General features: G+C 44.5%; 1 protein-coding gene across 2 annotated transcripts in view; it reads left to right on the forward strand.

Annotated features, from left to right (window-relative positions):
- The window catches only part of LOC144752986 (E3 ubiquitin-protein ligase TRIM39-like), a 188,487-nt gene that overhangs the window by 16,822 nt on the left and 150,972 nt on the right, over positions 1–20,693 (forward strand). For both annotated transcript variants that reach the window (XM_078640795.1, XM_078640797.1), the window contains exon 2: positions 18,571–18,666. In XM_078640795.1, the coding sequence (XP_078496921.1) occupies positions 18,571–18,666 (96 nt within the window). The remainder of the gene's footprint in view (positions 1–18,570; positions 18,667–20,693) is intronic.

Here is a 20,693-nt window from a genome sequence, read left to right on the forward strand (position 1 = left end):
TCTTACCGGGTCTGTTCTCAGTTACAGACCCTACCTGGGGTTGGTGCCTGCACTCTTCCTCTGTCTGCCTTTTCTGTCACAGACCCTACCTGGGGTTGGTGCCTGCACTCTTCCTCTGTCTGCCTTTTCTGTCACAGACCGTGCCTGGGGTTGGTACCTGCTCTCTTCCTGTGTGCGTCTGTTTCTGCCACAGACCCTGCCTGTGGTTGGTGCCTGCACTCTTCTTGTGTCTGTCTGTTCTGTCACAGACCCTGCCTGGGGTTCGTGCCTGCACTCTTCTTGTGTCTGTTCTCTGTGTCTGTTCTCGGTGTCTGTTCTCTGTCACAGATCCTGCCTGGGTTGGTGCCTGCACTCTTCTTGTGTCTGTTCTCTGTCACAGACCCTGCCTCGGGTTGGTACGTGCTCTCTTCCTGTGTCTGTTCTCTGTCACAGACTCTGCCTGTGGTTGGTGCCTGTGCTCTTCCTGTGTCCCTGTTCTCGGTCACAGGCCCTGCCTGCGGTTGGTACTGCTCTCTTCCTGTGTCTGTTCTCTGTCACAGACCCTGCATGTGGCTGGCACCTGTACAGAACAAGGTCCTGATATGGTTATTCAGTCAGTGAGATGTAGATGTAACATATTCAAGCAAGGGGCCATAACCGTGCCTGGCTTCTTCTCTGTGATACTTAGGGCTGGTTATCACAATTCTGATATGTGGGACTGGTACTTACAATCTGGATATGTTTGTCTTGTACTTACCTTATTAATGTATGACTGGTATGTACAGTCTGGGCAGGTGTCACAGGTACTTGTGATCTGGAGGCTATCCTGGTCGCCCCGCAGGCACACTGGAGACAATATGGGTAGGGTTTGGTCTCTTTTATTAAGACTCACTTCTTCGTTTATCCCAAAAGTTTGCGGGTACTTAGGTTTTTTCACAGACTTGAACAATGTTGGTGTAAAACAAAACGAATACGTCCACATTCAGAGGAAGCGATTTTCTTCTTGTTGGGGTACCATCCCAGCCTTGTTTTCTCTCTTCAGGCTGAAATACCGGAAAAGGAACCTAAAAAAACCAAAAGAAAGAAGGACACAGTTTGATCACTTTGGTCTGGTGCCAGTTTTGGGGAAAAAGTGCTCCTGTCACCTGTGCTTCCTAACGTGTCGAGCCTAGGTGCCGGGGGGATTTCAGTGTTTCGGGATAGAGTGACCCATAACCCCGCCCACAAGCCCTTAAGACAAATAAGTCATGCTCGGGGCACTTGCCTGGAACCACAAACCTCCTGGGCCGCGGGGTTGGGAGTCCCAGCCTCCTCTTCTCCGGTTGGAAAGCTGGACTCTATCTCGTTGCTCCCGGAGGGGTCTCTCCTCGGCTGCTTCTCATCCTGCTCACGGTCGAATCTTCGGTCCTCTCTTCCTTGGCTCCTTCTTTCTCCTCCGCGTACCTCCTCTGGTCGATTCCTGGCATCTCCTTGACCTTGGTTGCTCGGCCCCCCTGCTCTCTAGTTTGTGGTCCGTCCATTCCCTGCTGGGCTACTGGACTGTTCACCCTGCTTATGGTCTGGAACATGGCAGCTGCCATGTTGGAAATGGCGGGAAGTAGTGACAATTTTTTAGGTCTCGGAGAGGCGTGGGCGCCGCCACGCCTCTCGGAGAGATCTTGTAAACAAGTAAGGGACTCTAAGCCCCGCTCCTCCTTTTCATTGGATAGCGTCAGCGTTTAGGGTAAACGCTGGCTATCTATTGAAAAGGAGGCTTTTTAGTTGCCACCCTGTCCGCTTTTGAGACAGCCCCTCCGGACAGGAGATGTACACGCGCACTGCACATCTCCTGTCCCCGGAGGCTGGCAGCACGCGCATTGCGCTCTTTCGGTTTCCCTCCCCATTTCGGCTCCACGGACTCAGAGGCCTTTCCACGCTCACCTCATAGCTGACGTTTCAGCGCCCTTCCTGCTGCTCAGCAGGCCTCGGGACCCTTGGTGTTCTGGGAGGTGTCCCTATCGCCCCCGCACAGCCTCCCCCAGCTGAAGCCCAGCGCTCCAACTGACTACTCTATTGACATTACCTCATCGATCGATTCAATGTTACGGCGCAGATTATCCACCATCTTGGTTGTGTCTGCGCTGCTGTCAGTGAAACAGAAGACAGGCTACGGCACAGCTTTCTAAACTTTTCATGTTGGTGACGCATCATTTTGTGACACAGGAAGGCAGTGTAGCGAGCGAGCCCGAACCACCCAAGGAAAGTTCGGGGGGGGGGGGCTTTTGGGGGAGGGTTTCTCCCCCCGGAAGAACATTTTAAGAAATACAAGTGGGCAAATGGTCTCCCTCTGTCTGTCTTTCTCCCTCTGACTGTCTCCCTCTGACTGTCGGCCTCCCTCTCTGGCTCCCTCCCTCTCTGGCTCCCTCCCAGACCGGTCTCCCTCCCTCCCTCTTGTCTGTCTCCCTCCCTCTTGTCTGTCTCTCCCTCCCTCTTGTCTGTCTCTCCCTCCCTCTTGTCTGTCTCTCCCTCCCTCTTGTCTGTCTCTCACTCCCTCTTGTCTGTCTCTCACTCCCTCTTGTCTGTCTCTCACTCCCTCTTGTCTGTCTCTCCCTCCCTCTTGTCTGTCTCTCCCTCCCTCTTGTCTGTCTCTCCCTCCCTCTTGTCTGTCTCTCCCTGTCTTTCACCTTCTGTCTCTCTCCCTCTGTCTCTCCCCCGTCTTCCTCCTTCTCTCTCCCTCTGTCTGTCACCCTCTGTCACCTCACCCCAGCTTCCTGGGCACTCACACAGCCGCACCCGAGCACTTCACAGGTCTTTAAAAGACCATAGAGCAGAGTGTCTAGGGATGCCTCCTAATTAGCAGCAATTGTGTGCTAAGTTCCTGCGACACACCCACCATTTGCAGGTGACACAGTACTGTGTCAGGGAACACAGTTAGGAAAGCTCTGGGCTACGGACTGTGATCCAAGCAACATAGTAGAACAGAGACGTAAACACGGCGAAAACGAAGACTTACACATAGGTTCTATACAGAAGCGCCGAATTGTTGCCGCTGCAGAAAAACCTCTAATGTGAATGAAGAATGAATATGGATGTTTAACGGTGGCCATCAAGGAATGGGCGGTGGGGTTGTGTGTAGGAGTAGTCACTACCTAGCAATAGCTAATGACTGATGCGTGCGAGTTCATGGCCCACTGACACGCCGTCTTGCTATGAGTATGGACCGGCTCGGCAGAGATATGCTGAAAACTTCACTTGTAGTTATTACGCACACTTCCGCCCATTCCAAGATGGCCGCCCCGGTACGCTCTGTTTATCAGCACGGAGCACATGCAAAACTTTAAGGGGTGCTTTCCAGATGAGTCGAGGAGATGCTCTGAATTTTTGGGTTAGTGGTTTAAAGTGCAGTCATTGTGCATATCCGGTTCCTGGGGTGTTCCTGGGATCAGATGGGCTTTCAGGACAGAGGAAAACACAGTAGCAGAAAGAAATCACGAGTGCTTCCAGAGGGAGTTCAGCTTTGTGATACCCTCAATAGCAATCAATGCTAGTTTTTAGGTCTAAGCCTGCTAGCAGCGCATGCGCTGTAGCAGGCAAAGAGATATTGTCAGGAGGGGTTTTCAATATGGCATGAAGCCACGCCCCTTTTTTCCATTGGCAGGCCTCTCGAAACGGAGGCCTGCCATTGGAAAAAGCTCCTGTTTTGCAGATTTCTCTGCTCTGGATACCGCCTCTCGAGGACTCCATGACTTGCCTTACGGTATCACGACAATATTTCTTGAAATATCGCCTTGGCAACCATGAGGCAGGTCAGGGAGTCCTGGAGGGGTGGGATTCAGTATCCTGTTTCAGCCCCGTTTTTTTTTTCTCTTGCGTTTGTGCCGTCATTTCGTTGTTCTTCTAATGCGTCTGCGCGTGTTTCTATGTTTGTGTGTTTCTATTTGTCTCTACCAGTGTCTCCTGTGTGCTTCTGTGTGTCTCTTTTCCTGTGTCTGAGTGTGTGTGAGTGTGTGTGAATTACTATGTCTGTGCTTCCCCGGTTTCCATCTGTCACAGCAAACTTCGGGAACTTGGTACAGGAGCAGTCCTAGCGGACGGAGTCCTGGGCTGGAACGGCGGGACTGCAGCTGAAGAGGGCTCAAAGAGAGGCTGAAGCGCGGGGACGCTGCACCTCTGAGAGGTGGTGAAGCATCAAAGAGCACGACCAGGGACCCTGGAGCCCGACGGAGGCGGCCGGACCGGAGCAGGATGAGGGGCCTCTGGATCTGCGCACTCCTGCTGCTCGCGTCCCTCCTGTCTGACCCGGCACGCGGATCGCCCCAGAAGGTGAGGACAGCGCCGCGGCGAGGGAGTGATGTTAAGGGGCGCTCCCGGGTCAGGGGAACCACACTTCGGGCACTGCTAGCCACCCGGCAGCCCAGGGTGTAATGGGGGAGCGCCCGGGGTTTATAATTTTTTCGTGTTTCATGGTATCGGGGAGTGGAGCGCAGTCCCTTTGCAGATACAGGTGCATGCTGCTTTGCTGTTGAGGTACAGACATATAGTTGAATCATTAAGCAGCCCCACCAGCCTACGAAATACACGGTGCGCACCTGGCATGGAGAAATATATATATTGTGTATATCGCACTATTTTACGCATCACGTGTTATTTTTATGTTGGTTTTTGAACATCACAAAGAGGTGTCTGTGGGGAAGAAGTGCTCTTGCGTCATTGATTTTTATATGAAATATTCACAAGCGGTCGGTAGTTGAGGGCTCGCGCATATCAGGCTGGGTCCACGTTTGCCAGACTGTGTCAGCACGCCGGCTTATTTGCCTTTGTTATGTTCAAATGGCCGTGTCAGCATATAAATTGGGTCTTGGTGGCACATTCACCACGGGGAGATATAACGCTTTGGATTGGTAGTTGCCCTGCTTTAGTTCAGTGGGCCAGCTGGGCATGGGGCACATAGTCTCGGGTGTCTCATTGGCTCTGAAGACACTTTGGCTCAGTTGGCGCGGCACAAGGGTGACTAATGTTCACTAATGTATAGTGTATCTGCACCAGTGCGCAGCGTGTCACGTGGGCTAGTGTAAGGAAGCTAATGCTGCTAGAACTGTAAAATATGCCAAACAATTAGGGTTCAGTGGACTCCTCGGGCCCAGTGCAACTCCTGTACAAAGGGAAGCTGCGCTGCTGGCTGACACAGTGCGCGTGAATCATATTCCGCCCGTCAAATCATTCCTTAGCCCTACAAAGTAGTGGGGTGGTCATCCAACGTGATGTCATGTGTGTCGAATTTTTGATAAAGTTTGATAAGTGTTGAATTATTGTATTGCTAGTTATGTATTATCATGTTTATTTGAATGTTTTATGGTAATAAACATGGCCTTTTTTCACCCACGACACTGGTTGTCGAATCACTGATTTGTGGGTCTGGATGGAAGCGGGGCTGGAAGCAAACTGGGGTTCCAGGTCCTATAAACTGATAACCTAGTTGCTGACCTGTAACATAGCCGATGAGTACATTCAGGTAACGCATGGCCTGGTAACATAGTTACCTTTATTGAGGTAACTTGGGCGCATAGCCAATAAACCTTTTTGTGCAACCTGTACCTGGCAATATAGCTAGCCACCTTCTTCATGTATTGTGTAGCCTGGTAACACAACTAGCTTCCTAGTTCATGTGACCTGTAGCCTGCTAAGTTAGCAGACCAAGTATATCATATAACCTCCAACCTGGTAACGTAGCTGGCCACCTTCATCATTTAAAATCATTTCTTGGAATGCGGCAGGGATTCACAGTAGTCCGGAGAAATTTGAGCTCCTATTTTCATTAGGAGCGAATGTGATCTGTTTACAGGAAACTTGGTGTACTAGTATGCTGGATGTTTCTAAGGATTTCTATGTCCTGGAAGTGCCTGCTGCCCCTTCTAAGAAAGGCCATGCTAGGGGGGGAATCGCTTGTTTATTATCTAACAAATTGCAATGGAGATTCTCCCATTATATTGATCCTAGTAAACTTTTCCAGGCGATAACCATTGAAAACCTGTTTAACAATGGCATCAAATCTCCTATCGTAATTTAAAATGTATATATCCCTCCAGAAGAGCGTTTTAATGTGATATTGAAGCAGTTATTTAGTTATATTGATCAAATCAAAAACGCTTCTTCGCCCCCGGAAATTATGCTTGTGGGAGATTTGAATTGTAAAATTTCCAACGCTAGCTTAAAACTCTTTAGGAATAAATCTAAAGAAGAGGCGCATTTTGTTCCTCAATCTCTCTTCCCTGACAAGTTAATGACAAACAAAAGAGGGAAGATTTTGTTAAAAGAATTAGCGGCCGTAGATGGTCTTATATTAAATGGGAGATTTCCTTCCGACGTGCCCGCTAAATTTACTCACAAATCTCCTTTTGGGTCTTCCATTTTGGACTATGCAATCGCCGACTATGGTTTGTTTCCTTTTATTCAGGATCTTAAGATCATATCTACCTCTATGAGTGACCACAGCATAATGTGTATAACTATTTCTTTAAATCCCATGTCCACTGTACCCTGGTCTCTTAATGGCAGTGATGTTGCCTTCCATATTTCTTCGGGAAGGTGTGTTTGGAATCCCTCTGCCATTAATGGGATACAGGAGTTTTTATCTGATACTCTATTGGTGTTAAATGAGTGGCGCGGGAATGAAATAGAATACTTTGAAAAATTTATGCGAAATATTATATCTTATGCTAAAAAAAAAACCCGACCTAGTAAAAGAGTAGTGGTCCCTAATTCACTGCGTATCCTGAACAAGGAAATAAATAAACTAGTCCGTCTACAATATGTAGATAGAGTCATGGAACGCGAAAATGAAATTTCCAGGCTAAAAAGAAAGAGATGCAGACTCAAGTTAAAAATAAAAAAGGCAAGTGAGGATGATGCTTGGATTAATTTGAGGGAAGTTGTTATTCAGGGTAGGCCTAGAGAATTTTGGGCAATAATCGGTAAAGGATGTGGCTCCAGACTAAGTCCCTCCCCCATTCCTATAGCAGAAGAGGTATGGATTTCTCATATTCGGGATCTGTATGCTGGTAACGGGATCTCAGGTGATGACATCGTTTTAGATGCCACTTGCGAAGGACTCATTCACTACCCCTCAGAAGTAGAAATTGAGATGGCAATAAAAAAGATGCGTGTCTCTGGGGCAATGGGTCCCGACGAACTCCCCATGACGGTCCTGAAACAGGACCCTGCAAGGTGGAGTAAAATTCTGTATCCCCTATATAGAGCTTGCTTTTTGTCTAAAATGGTACCCGCCTCTTGGAGGGGTAGTATCCTGGTCCCTATCTTTAAGAAGGGAACTAGGGATAGCCCTAGCAATTATCGGTTGATTGCTCTCCTCGACTCTATCGGAAAGGTTTTTGCGAAATGTCTTTTGCAATCCCTTTCCGCATGGGTAGAGGAGCATAATATCCTGCCTCTTGAGCAGACGGGCTTCCGTAGGGATCACGGTACGTTGGATAATCTTACCTCTCTGCATGTAGTGACAGATAAATATGTTCAGGTGAGAGGAGGGGTTGTGTACGCCGCCTTTATTGATTTCTCCACAGCGTTCGACAAAGTCGATCGTAGAACGCTGTGGAGAAAATTGGCTGCGCTTGGTCTCCCATCCTATCTGTTGGAGCTGGTGCGGGCTCTGCATACAGAGACCTGGTGTAGGGTTCTGATGGGGGGCGAGAGGGGAATCTCTTCTGTAATTCCATCTATGAATGGCCTTAAGCAAGGCTGTTTACTGGCTCCCCTCTTGTTCTCCTTGTACACGGCAGACTTACCTGCCGTTGTGTCCGCCAGCGAAGGCATCGCTCCGGTGGTGGGGGGGACCTCTATATCTTGTTTGATGTATGCTGATGATGTCCTTATCTTTGATCTGACCCCTAAAGGACTTCTAAATCGGTTACATGCTCTTCATGCTTTTGCTGTAGCCCATTGCATGAGGATCAATATTTCCAAAAGTAAGGTGATGTGCTTAGCTGGTAAAAAGAAGTGCCGCTCCGTAGACTATGGTTGGCACATCGGGGGCCAAAAATTGGAGGTTGTGAAGTCCTATACCTTTCTGGGAAAAATCATTATGGCTAATTTAAGTGAGAGGCTCCATATTGAGCATTGCACACGCAAAGCTCTAGCCCATGGTAAAGGTTTAAAGTCTCTATATTTGACAACGGGGAAGCGACACTTCCGGAGTTTATTAGAAGTGTATAGATCAAAAATCCCCCCAACAATACTGTATGGTATTGAACTTATAGAAGTGAAAAACTGGGAATTTTGCCATAAGATCGAGGGGAAACTTCTTAGAGCTCTCTCCTCTCTTAACACTGCATGTTCTCTGGCCGCTTGCAGGCTTGATTTTGGTATTAGGAGTACTTGGGTACAGGGATTATGTGCCCTTGTAAGATGGGTGGCCTGCCTTGCAAGAGCAAAAGAAGGGACAATAAGAGCTCTTCTCCGTAGTGAACTATTGGGGAATTTCAATGAGTTCTCCCAACTTGTACGTAATTTTAGAAAAGCTGTAGCCCTCCTAAAATTAGATGAAAACGTTTTGTTTTCGTACTCTCCTCCACAGTTAAAACTTGTTCTAAAAGTAGCCTCGTGGGACTTAAGTTTCCAGTCTGACAAAAAGTTAATCTGTGGTAAGAGGAAGGTAGATTTTCTTCTTGATTCATATGTGATGAAGCAACCTCAAACCTATGTCACATGGAACCTACCGCATGGTATTCGTAGATTTTGGTTTCTTTTACGTTATGATTTGATACCTTTAAATCTACTGTTATCCAAATGGTATGGTTCCCCTGCTTTGTGCAATTTATGTAAATTAAATATACAGGACTGTACGCATGTCTTATTGATTTGCCCTGTGCTTCGCAAATTGCGCGCAAGATGGTTAAAAGCTATTTGTCTCCGCCTTGGCATTGTCCCCTTAAATGGCTTTTTTCATGCACTTTACTGCCCTCCTAATGAAATGTTCTGCTTCCATATTTTTAACTTTTTTAAAGGTTTTTTAGCTATTTATTAATGTCCTTGGTGATGTTTTGACTTTCCGATCTTTTGTTGTAGTGTGTTGCATGTAAGTTTAGTATCTAATTCCTGTTGTTGCAAGTGGTATATCCTCTCTGTTTCTATGCAAATGTATTTGTCTTGATTTAGTTTTTATTTTTGTATATTGTATGTGGCCCTCTTTTGAGAGCCAAAACATAAATAAATAAATGAAATTAAATTAATTCCTCAGACAACCTGTTGAGTAGTGGCATAGCTGATGACTTTATATAGGCAACCTGCAGTCGGATAATATAGCTGATGACCAGGTAACTTGTAGTCTCATGATGTAGCTGGAGACCTGCTGAAGGTAGCCTTTTTCCCTGTAAAGTAGCTGATTATGTTCAAGTAACCTTTGACCTTGGAGCATAGTTGAGTGCCTTCTTCCGTCACCTTTAGCTTGTAAAAAAAGCTCCTGTTCAGCCTTTGAATACTTTGAGGAGTATAGAGCATCTGTTTTTTTTATTTATCTAGACATAATTCGGTAGATGTGCTGTAGAAGTATGCAGCAATGGAAGACCAGATTATGTGGTAGAGTTGACTAAATTATGCAGCAGAGAAAGCAAATTGAATGGCAAGATACAGCCCATTCTTCGGTAATATTATTCTGCCATATTTTGCCATTTTAATACACATGGTCTAAGATTTTGCAACGTTAGTAACAACGTTACACCTAAATACAGCATTCGGTGGCAGGAATATGACCAGTTAACGTTTTCAAATGGTATCCCAGTGTGCAGTACCACATGAGGCATTGAAAAAACAAATGTTGATCCACTTGAGCTACAAACAAAATAGGTTTCTTGTTCAAGTATGCAAATTATGCAGCAGATTGAGGATTATGTGGTAAACACTTAGCTATGATGATAAAGCTGTGACCATAGCAACTCCTAATCCCAGTGGCCCTAGCTATCAGAAACATACATGTTATTGATCCCGTCCACAATTGATTCAATTCCTACAAATAGTCTTGATACTTGGCCACAGTGGGATTGGAGCCCAGCTGAGAATGGGTTTGTAGGTCAAATGGTCTGAGCTGCTGAGCAGCTCGACAGCCCCACTGCTGAAGTTCCAGCTCTTTGAAAGTGTGATCTTGAGGGAGCTTTAGAGACTTCTGGAGCTCCTGCAGAAAGACAACAGACCTCAGGATAAAGCTCTTATGGATAGTTTTTATTCGGGGTAGAGCAGGCGGTCCAGGAGTGTTTCGGAACGGAGGTTTGCATTTTAAGATACTGCTTTAACACACTTTGCCTCCGATTTCTTTATTCATGTAACCTTTGTAGCTCCCAAAGAGCCATGAGTGAGGTGACATTCCACTGTTGGACACTCTGTTCTATGTCGACCTCTGGCAACCTGCTTCACTTATACCAGCTGACACCGGAGCGCGTTGTCTCCTTCTAGAAGGAGACAACGCACTCCGGTGGAAAGCACACGATTGATTATTACAATCGTATTGGCGATGACTATAGCAAGAAAAACTCGCCCCTGGAGTATTGTTCTATGCTCTGGTCCCTCGGCAGCTGGTATAAGTGAAGTGGGGTGCCAGAGGTCGACATAGAACAGAGTGTCCAACAGTGGTGTGGCAACAAGGTGTGTAGCCCTGACAAATCTGGCGAAAAGAAACATTGAGGTAGAGAAACATGTTGGCGATAGATAATGGCGATGGTAGCTACCAGCCTTTTTATTAATTCAACAGCCCAAGAGGTGTGCCTGTTGATTTTAATCACATCTGTCTGTCACAAGCAGATTTATTAGTTCTGCTACCACGTTCTTTTTCACTTCTTGGTTTTTGTTTGGACACACTTTTCATTTTCTTTAGAACTGAATGACGACCAGACAGTGATGAGAAAGGGGCCCAGTCTGGTGAGTACTTGCCAGTTACCCCGAGGGTGGTGTTCCCGTGAGGTGTCATTTTGTTCTTTACACATTTTTTGCAGAAATCTGTCTGCTTTCAATCTTATGTGGTGGATGCTGTGTATGGATTAAGGTCTCAGACACCGTGTTTTATTGTTCTAGGCGTCTGTCAAGAGTATTTGGCCAATATGTTTTCTTTTTAACTTTCTAAAGAATACCGGACGTATTGCAGTAAATACCCCTGAAGAAAAGATAGTGGATAGGGGAGTGTAACAGAGATCATGAACATGCAACTGGTCTGTTGCAAGATAGACTGACATTACTTACGCCCAAAAGGACAGGGTTTATTGATTGCTGATGAACATTATACAGCAAAACAATAACCATAGGCAGCGTTTACGCCCCTCCCCCTTTAGGACACACTTTCATTGACAAAATCACACTACTGTGGGGAGAGCTCCCGGTTGGCCTAATAATACTGGGCGTCAACTGGATTGAAGCCATGTCAACCTTGGACCGCCGACGTGAGTCAGGACTTAGGCACCAATCGGGAGAATCCAAACTCCACCAGCTACCACCACACCTGGGTGAAATGCCCGCCACGTTCCTTTCAGCAGTACATTACTCCCTATCCAGATTTGACTACTTCTTCTTACCATGCATCCACATACATAGGGCCTCACATGTCTATCCTGCCCAGAGGCCTTTCTGACCACCCCCTGATCTACTTAGACTCCACATTGGGCAAACAAACCCCCCTTCGGATGATGCTTGTCACCCTGGCACCTCGGCGACCCGGGTTACCAAGACGTTCTCCGACAGGCAATTAAAGACTATCTATTGTCCAATTTGGGCACTGCCCCCTCCAGTGTTATACTGTGGAAAGCCCTTAAACCCACTGTTCCCGGGGTGGACATCAACTTTAGTGCAGGGAAAAACGCAAGCGCCTTGCACAAATAGTAGACCTAGAAAATCCAAAGCTGTAGAGACCGCGGACCCAATACCGCAATGCAGCCTCCTCCAAGTACAACAACAAATCCATCAGCATCTCACTAATGAGATGTATGAGATCTGGTTAGCGACCCAACATAGGATTTATCAATGGGTTGACAAATCAAACAAAATGCTTAATAGTTTGTGTCAGGCGGCGATGTCCCCCGCCTCGGTGTCGGAACTGCGAAACGCAGACAGTCCTTTGTACTACCCCGACACAGTCGTCCAAGGATGCCTCCTTATACGAGCAGAAGGAACTCATATCGCTCGTGACAATAGGCGAATTTCCAACAGACAGATCACCCAAAAATCTCCCAGACCACCTGCGCGACCAGCTAGATGCCCCCATTACCACAGAGGAACTCGGTGCGGATTTATCCAACATGCACGCCGGTCGCGCGCCTGGCCCCAATGGCTTCCTTAGTGACTTCCTAGTGACACATGGCGCTGCTCGGCCACATCTTTTGGATGCACTCCATGAGGCTCTGGAGCAGCACATCTTACTTCCTGATTGGTGCCATGCCGAGATAGTGGTGTTCCTTAAACCAGGCCAACCCCTAGAAGAACCATCTTCTTACCACCCCATCCTTCTCCTAAATTTGAACCCAAACTGATGGGTAAGGTCCTTGCTGACCGCCTCCACACGTGTATCCACACACTGATCCACCGGTGCAGCTTCATGCTGCATCGGTCTACCCAGCACAATATTAGGCAGGTTCACAATGCCATTGTGAAGGTCCCGGAGCTGGGCTGCCCTGCGGCCATTCTTTTGGCTGATATAGATAAGGCGTTTGAATCCCTGAGTTGGACATATTTTTTTTCAGCTCCTCTGATCTCTCAACTTTGGCCTACGCTTTTTGTCTTGCATACAATTATTACACACAGAGCTCTCAGCCTCTGTGCGGGTAGCAGGCTTCCGGTCCGCACCCTTCCCAATACGTCGGGGTTGTAGGCAGGGTTGCCCCCTGCATTCATTGCTATTTGTGCTCGCCACAGAGCCCTTAGCTACATGGGTGCAGCAGGACCCATTAATTTGTGGGTATGAATGGTCACAAGACCGGTCCGACAGTATTGCGCTATATGCAGACAAGGTATTATTATTATTATTATTTTTAACCGATCCCAGATTTTCCCGATACTTTGGGTGTTTGGGGAGACCTCCAGCCTTGGAGACAATCCAGCGAAGTCAGTTGTTATTTCCAGTATGCGGTCACCATGGGCGCGTCTCCTGGGCTTCGCAGTTCTCTCACGCAACCAAGGGCTTCAAATATCCGGGGGTCTTCATCTCGCCTTGTCCCACGATATCTTTGGCACATAATATCAATCCACGCACGTGGTTCGCCCAGGTTAATGCACTCCTTAACAATTTCCTATGGGAAGGGGGCATTGTCCGTGTTGCGCTACGAACCTGCACCCCAGTCGACGTACTGTGGCGGGATTGCGGTGGCCTATATATAAATGCCTACTATGTGGTATCTCATCTGTTGAATATCAACGAGTGGTGGTACAGCTCCTACACCGATCCAGTGTTTGCTGTGGAGTGACATGCAATAAAGGGTACCCCCCCCCCCCCCTTGAGCCTCCTCCACAGTCGTAAAAACCTTGGCCACTCAACCCCCACCTGCAGAACTGTCATCCAGCTCTGGCGTTATATCGTGAATAAAATGGGCTGGGACGGGGACACTGGCAGGGTACCTCCCTGCGACCTGTTGCCGGACTTCCAGGCTTCCGAGCCTGGGACCTCATTGGAATCTCTACCCTGAGTGACATTATGCTGGGACCCACTCTCGAATCGTTTCAGCAACTGCAGATAGAATTCCACTTGCACTGGACACAGTTTTACAAATATCTGCAGCTGAGACACGCCCTGACTCTCCTAATCTGTTCGCTGGAGGTCTACCAGAATTTCACACCCTTGAGGGACATTTACTAATGGGGAATCTTGGCACACATAAGATCCGGCAAATCTACCAGGCACTGACTACCCATATCCAAACCACAGTACAAAAAACCCGAGATGCCTGGGAAGCCGACATCCCCGACCTTACAGACGATGCCTGGACTGAGGCTCTAGCTAGTCACGAGTTGCCACTATAACCACATGTTACAGCATAATCCATGTTCAATACCTCCACTGAGCATACTACACCCGCTCCCCCTTCTGGAGGATGGGCGCTATCCAGTCCCCCATATGTCTCAGATGCGGAGAATCGGAGGGGACCTTCTTACACACGGTCTGGAGCTGTGGGGCAATGTAACCATTTTGGCATGCCTGGGTCGGGTCCTGTACTGGTAAATAAAGAAAGGCAACAGGTGATAGGGCGCACAGCTAGTAATTTTGGCTATTTTCAATTGACATGTAACTCCTCTTGCTACTAGGCAGAATAGGGAGGTTACCTATCTCCCTTACTAATACACTGATCCCAGGTATTAAATAATTCAAAAGGTTTTCTGCCGAGCAAAAATTATATTAAATAACAACACTCTCAATGTTCTTAGTCACAATATTCTTATATTGTCCATTGAATACATTCACTAGTTAGACACCAGAATCCAGTGTAGATTAGTCCATATTTATTTCTCTTGATTCAGTTCATCAGTTTCAATATTTTCTGTAGTCAGATCAGCCTTATAAGCAGGTCAGCCGACACGTGTTTCGTTGTTTAAAACAACTTCATCAGGGCTGCAAACCAGAATGAATATATAAAGTAAAATAAAAACCTTGTATACTTAACTATTTACAACCAACTGTAATAGTTAGAAAATATTAATATTAATTAATCTAACACCACCTGAGTGAAAGACAGGCATAGAGTTCCCAATACATTCGTGTCTCGAATTTATAAATTGGTGATTCCCAGTGTCATAAAGTAGTACACATCAAAATCATTCGGATCTATAGCCTTCTGTACACAATCTGTACACTTATACATACATTTTCACAAGAATTTTACAAAAATTATTTACTCATCTATCTTAATCTATGGAGTGGTATGGAGCCCCCCGCTTCGTCCTGTTGATCACCGCCACTTCAACCCCAGAAGTAATTGTTTTACTCTTCATATCTGCTCAAAGTCCATTTCCCTACAGTTTCAAATGAAGTTTTTTACCTTTCTCTAAGTTTTAGTTCTCAATTCAATAATATGTTTCTTCCGTTTCTTTCAAGTTAAATTTTCGATTTTATTATGCAGGTTCTGTAAAAAGAGGAACATGACTATATATATGTGTCCTCAGTTTACTCAAAATAAATGTTAATCATAACTTGGGAAAGGTCTTACCATTCAAATGTCCAGAGTTCGCCTATTACTCCTATAAGCGCGGTACCGATAACTTTGTTTGAGCTATAAGGGGGTAAATTAAAATCATAATTCACCCCTATATCTATTTTAATGCTCAGCGGTTTTTTGCAACTATTTTAGCAGTAATCCTTACCTATAACGAAATCTGTGATTCTAGTATTATTATCCACTTCTTAATCTTCTTAATCGTCTGTCAGTATCTAGTATTATTATCCACTTCTTAATCGTCTGTCAGTATCTATGAAAGAATATTTTTAACATTAGTGTCTTAAAATTCGATTTGTATGTCAAAGTATCTCGATTAGGAGAACGATCGGTGAAATCATTTGCACTCACCTAGTAAGAGTGTCTATCTCCTCTTACTTCTTCCCATCTGCTCGCGTACCGGCGTTTGTTCCGAGCGCCATCTTGTTTAAGTAAATATTTTGCAAGTATGTACCGCGTATTGAAGTATTGCGCGGCCATCTTGTGTAAGTAGTAGCGTGATTACGAGCGCTACATGTATATCTAAAATCAGACAATTTAGGCCGCATAATACCTTTCCTTGTAACTTTATAATGCAAATTGCAGCCAAGTTAATGTGCTCATATATATAGGTTGAACATTATATACTTTATAATGAGTGTTATTGTACTGTAAATTTTGGCAGCCATCTTGTGTATGGCTTAACGTGATTTAGCGCTTTACTTTACTTGAAATCCGTATTACAATTTTTATATGCGATTGCAATGATAACTAGTTACATTTTAATACGGTTTACGGAGATTTTGAACTCAAAAAAGTTTTTTTATTTATGAATGGTCTGACCCTCTCTGATCTAAAATAAATTATTCTTTTAAGTTGGCCATAACCCCAATATAGCTATATAGTGATGTTGTGCTATCTACATGACAGTAAAGAACTATATAGTGATGTTGTGCTATCTACGTGACAGTAAAGATCACAGCCTGCTTAAATGTATTTAGCATTCCACCATATTGAAGTGGTCAGTTTATCAGTGTATTTCAATAGTGAAAAGTGGAAATAAAATCTAATGGGGTTAGCATAGCGGCGACCCCCAGTGTCAAAGCTGTTGGCATCGCACACCATTCCATTACAATCTCTTTTTCAAGACATTAAACATAACAGCCTATGGGGGATTAAAGGCATAAGCAGAAGTGTAATCACATCTCGTAAAATTACATCTGATTATATCATGGTTACAGTTATGATAAATAGATACTCTATACAATCATTTTATCATATTCTTAATGGTCTCCTAAGTAATACTGGAGCTCAGAATCAATGTTAAGACCATCTTCAACTGCTCTAAGGACCATAATCCATCTTGCCTCTCTACGTCTTAAGTGCAGTAGTCTATTCCCTCCTCGTCTATCTAATGTCACTTGCTCAATTCCATGGTATGAAAATGTATGCCTTACAGAGTCATTATTATTTTGGATCAAGTGTGAGGAAATTGGATACCTGGTATCACCATTCTTCAATGCCCGATAATGTTCAATCATACGGTCTTTCAATTTCCTCACACGCTCGGAACAAACGCCGGTACGCGAGCAGATGGGAAGAAGTAAGAGGAGATAGACACTCTTACTAGGTGAGTGCAAATGATTTCACCGATCGTTCTTCTAATCGAGATACTTTGACATACAAATCGAATTTTAAGACACTAATGTTGTTAAAAATATTCTTTCATAGATACTGACAGACGATTAAGAAGTGGATAATAATACTAGATACTGACAGACGATTAAGAAGATTAAGAAGTGGATAATAATACTAGAATCACAGATTTCGTTATAGGTAAGGATTACTGCTAAAATAGTTGCAAAAAACCGCTGAGCATTAAAATAGATATAGGGGTGAATTATGATTTTAATTTACCCCCTTATAGCTCAAACAAAGTTATCGGTACCGCGCTTATAGGAGTAATAGGCGAACTCTGGACATTTGAATGGTAAGACCTTTCCCAAGTTATGATTAACATTTATTTTGAGTAAACTGAGGACACATATATATAGTCATGTTCCTCTTTTTACAGAACCTGCATAATAAAATCGAAAATTTAACTTGAAAGAAACGGAAGAAACATATTATTGAATTGAGAACTAAAACTTAGAGAAAGGTAAAAAACTTCATTTGAAACTGTAGGGAAATGGACTTTGAGCAGATATGAAGAGTAAAACAATTACTTCTGGGGTTGAAGTGGCGGTGATCAACAGGACGAAGCGGGGGGCTCCATACCACTCCATAGATTAAGATAGATGAGTAAATAATTTTTGTAAAATTCTTGTGAAAATGTATGTATAAGTGTACAGATTGTGTACAGAAGGCTATAGATCCGAATGATTTTGATGTGTACTACTTTATGACACTGGGAATCACCAATTTATAAATTCGAGACACGAATGTATTGGGAACTCTATGCCTGTCTTTCACTCAGGTGGTGTTAGATTAATTAATATTAATATTTTCTAATTATTACAGTTGGTTGTAAATAGTTAAGTATACAAGGTTTTTATTTTACTTTATATATTCATTCTGGTTTGCAGCCCTGATGAAGTTGTTTTAAACAACGAAACACGTGTCGGCTGACCTGCTTATAAGGCTGATCTGACTACAGAAAATATTGAAACTGATGAACTGAATCAAGAGAAATAAATATGGACTAATCTACACTGGATTCTGGTGTCTAACTAGTGAATGTATTCAATGGACAATATAAGAATATTGTGACTAAGAACATTGAGAGTGTTGTTATTTAATATAATTTTTGCTCGGCAGAAAACCTTTTGGGTCCTGTACTGGCGTCTTCCATTCGATCCCAAGCTTTACTTGATTCACAGCACCAAAGGGATAGGGGGAATCGCTATAAACATCTGCTATTTTTGGGCCTCACACTTGCCAAGCGGGGCATTGCCCAAACATGGAAGGGTACCTCCCCTCCATCAATGGGTGGGTGGAGAAAGGCCGCGGACAAATGCATGGAGGCTGAAATCGGAGTGTATCAGGCATGTGGTTGTCCACGAAAATATGGTCTTACTGGGCAACATACGGCAGCAAAGACTTGCCTCCCATCAGACCCTCCCTAAACGAGGCAATCAAATCAAACTGGACCAATATTTAGGTAAGATGAGTCGCTCTGTCATCTAAACATGTACACCTGAACATTTTACTGATAGTGAAACATATAGTAAAGTAACCTGTGCCAAGTTTAGTTATTGGGCCTGTATGTTCACAGGCAATGTTGTTTGAATATAATTGGTACCATCTCATATAAACTGTATCCAAAATGTATGCTTCGAGCACCACCCGCTATGTACCGTTAAGTCAATAAAATGTATTAATAATAACAAAAAAAAGACTGCACTCCATATATCTACACTTAGTTCTTGCACTTTCATCTCTGCAGGTAAAACTTCAAGAGTGGCTGAGTCTTCTGAAGAAAGAGGACAAATATTTTCAGGAGTCTAAAATCAAGGAAGAAGAACAGTATCAAACCATGAGGGTGAGTGGCTGCAGTGAGTGCTGTCTGTGTATGTCCCTGCCCATGTCTTTTTGCGATCTCTTAGAGTTCAAGAACACAGAGGCTGATGAGTCACCCTGCAAACTGTGTCATGGTCACCAGCAAATGAATATACTGAAAGGAGTCACTGCGCTTGGATATTGGGAATGCATTCGGCCAAGGGTTCATCCTAAAAAAATCATAAAATCAAGAATTACTCTTCTGATACTAAGGTAGTACTTACACACTCACACTGTGTGTGTTAGAGTATGTGCACAGGTGTGGCATTATCTGACTGTGAGTACGTGCCTGTGTGTGTGTGTGTGTGTGTGTGTGTGTGCATGTTCACACTTAGACATGTGTCTAAGTATTTGTTCAAGTATGGATGGCCCTGGAGTTACCTGATGGAGTGCATGCATGTCTGAGGATCTCTATATCTGTTTTATGGGCTTGGATTAGTGCTTGTGTGTGTTTGAATATGCATATATAGGGTTTGAGATACAGAGTATGCAAATACATGTGTGTGTCTATGTGCATGTGTGGTTGAGAGTTGTGTATGCTTTAGTCTGTGGGTTTGTACTTACATATGTGGATGCTTCTATGAGTTTGCGTATCACAAGGTGTGATACATGCATACGTCTGGAGTTACACAACCATGAGATTTTATATGCATCTTTGTGTGAGTATATATATATATATATATGTATGGATGTGTAATTCTGTGCCTGCATGGACTGAAGATATCCATCTGTGAGTCTTTACAAGGTTTGTGTGTGAGTGTGCACATTAATGTGTGCATTTGTATGAGTGTGTACCTCTGGGAGTGTATATGCATGGATCTGGAGTTATACATCTGTGTGACTTTATATGCATCTGTGTGGGAGTATATATATGCATGGATGTGTGCCTCTGTGCTGTGAGTCTGTGCATGCATGGACTGAGGATATCCACCTGTGAGTTTGTACAAGGTTTGTGTGCGAGTCTGGAAATGTATGTGTGGTTCTGTGTGGGTGTGTACCTCTGTGGGTTGTGTATGCGGGGATCAGTAATGATCTATACATCCATCAGACTGAGCAAGCCTGGTGTAAGCCCCTTCCTAAACAAAGGTTTTATCAGTGTAATCATGCTATGGTATTGTGTGTATATATATATCCACAAACCACAGAACATCCAAGAGAGTTCATCGAAGTAAAAAACAATGATCGGCCAAAAGCGGTACAAAAGAGGGTGGTGATGGACCACGATCAGGGGCAGGAGGGACGAACGTCAGAGAGTGGCTGATGGACATGTTGGTTGAGGTTGTTTGCCTCTGGTGTCCTGAGGTCTGTCCTACAGTGGCTATGAAACATTCCACTGATATCCCTTTCTGCCCTTGACTCCCAGGATAGCAAGGTCGAGGAGTCAAAGGCTTCTGACAGCGGCAGAAGGCGCGCCAGGCACTCAGAACCCAACAGTCAATCAACAGACACAATAATATTATGTCTAGCCTAATACTTATCTTTAGTAAGAATTTTTTTTTTAAGGTCACAACAAAAAATACCACCCAGTTCAATAAAGCTACAATTACACGTTTGCACTGTACGATCCCCAGAATAGCGCAGCGGACCTCTGGTAGCCTCTACTCTCTATAAGAGTTCTAGATACTTTAGTCCCCTGTATGAGCATAGGTATTAATCAAGCACAGACTCTGGGGTACCCCACGGACTATGAATGAATGAATGAATGAATGAATGAATACTTTATTGTTTGGTTACTCAAAACCATTACATTAAAACCAAGATACAAAATTAGAAGATACAAAATTACAAAAGTTAAAATCAGGGGGGTGTCAGCAAGCAAGTCTGTGTGAAGTTCCCTGGGCACTGATGAATGCGGTGAAAAAGATCATAAGACAGTCCGACGTGCATCTGCAAAGTCTCTATTCATGTGAGCCCTGAATGGCCATCAACTTGGACCGTGTCTGTTGAATATACTTTCCAAAGGAGGCCATCTGTTTTACCGTATATAATTGATGAATCACCTCCTTTACG

The sequence above is a fragment of the Lissotriton helveticus genome, chromosome 5_1 (genome assembly GCF_964261635.1).
Source record: "Lissotriton helveticus chromosome 5_1, aLisHel1.1, whole genome shotgun sequence".
NCBI classification, from domain to species: domain Eukaryota; kingdom Metazoa; phylum Chordata; class Amphibia; order Caudata; family Salamandridae; genus Lissotriton; species Lissotriton helveticus.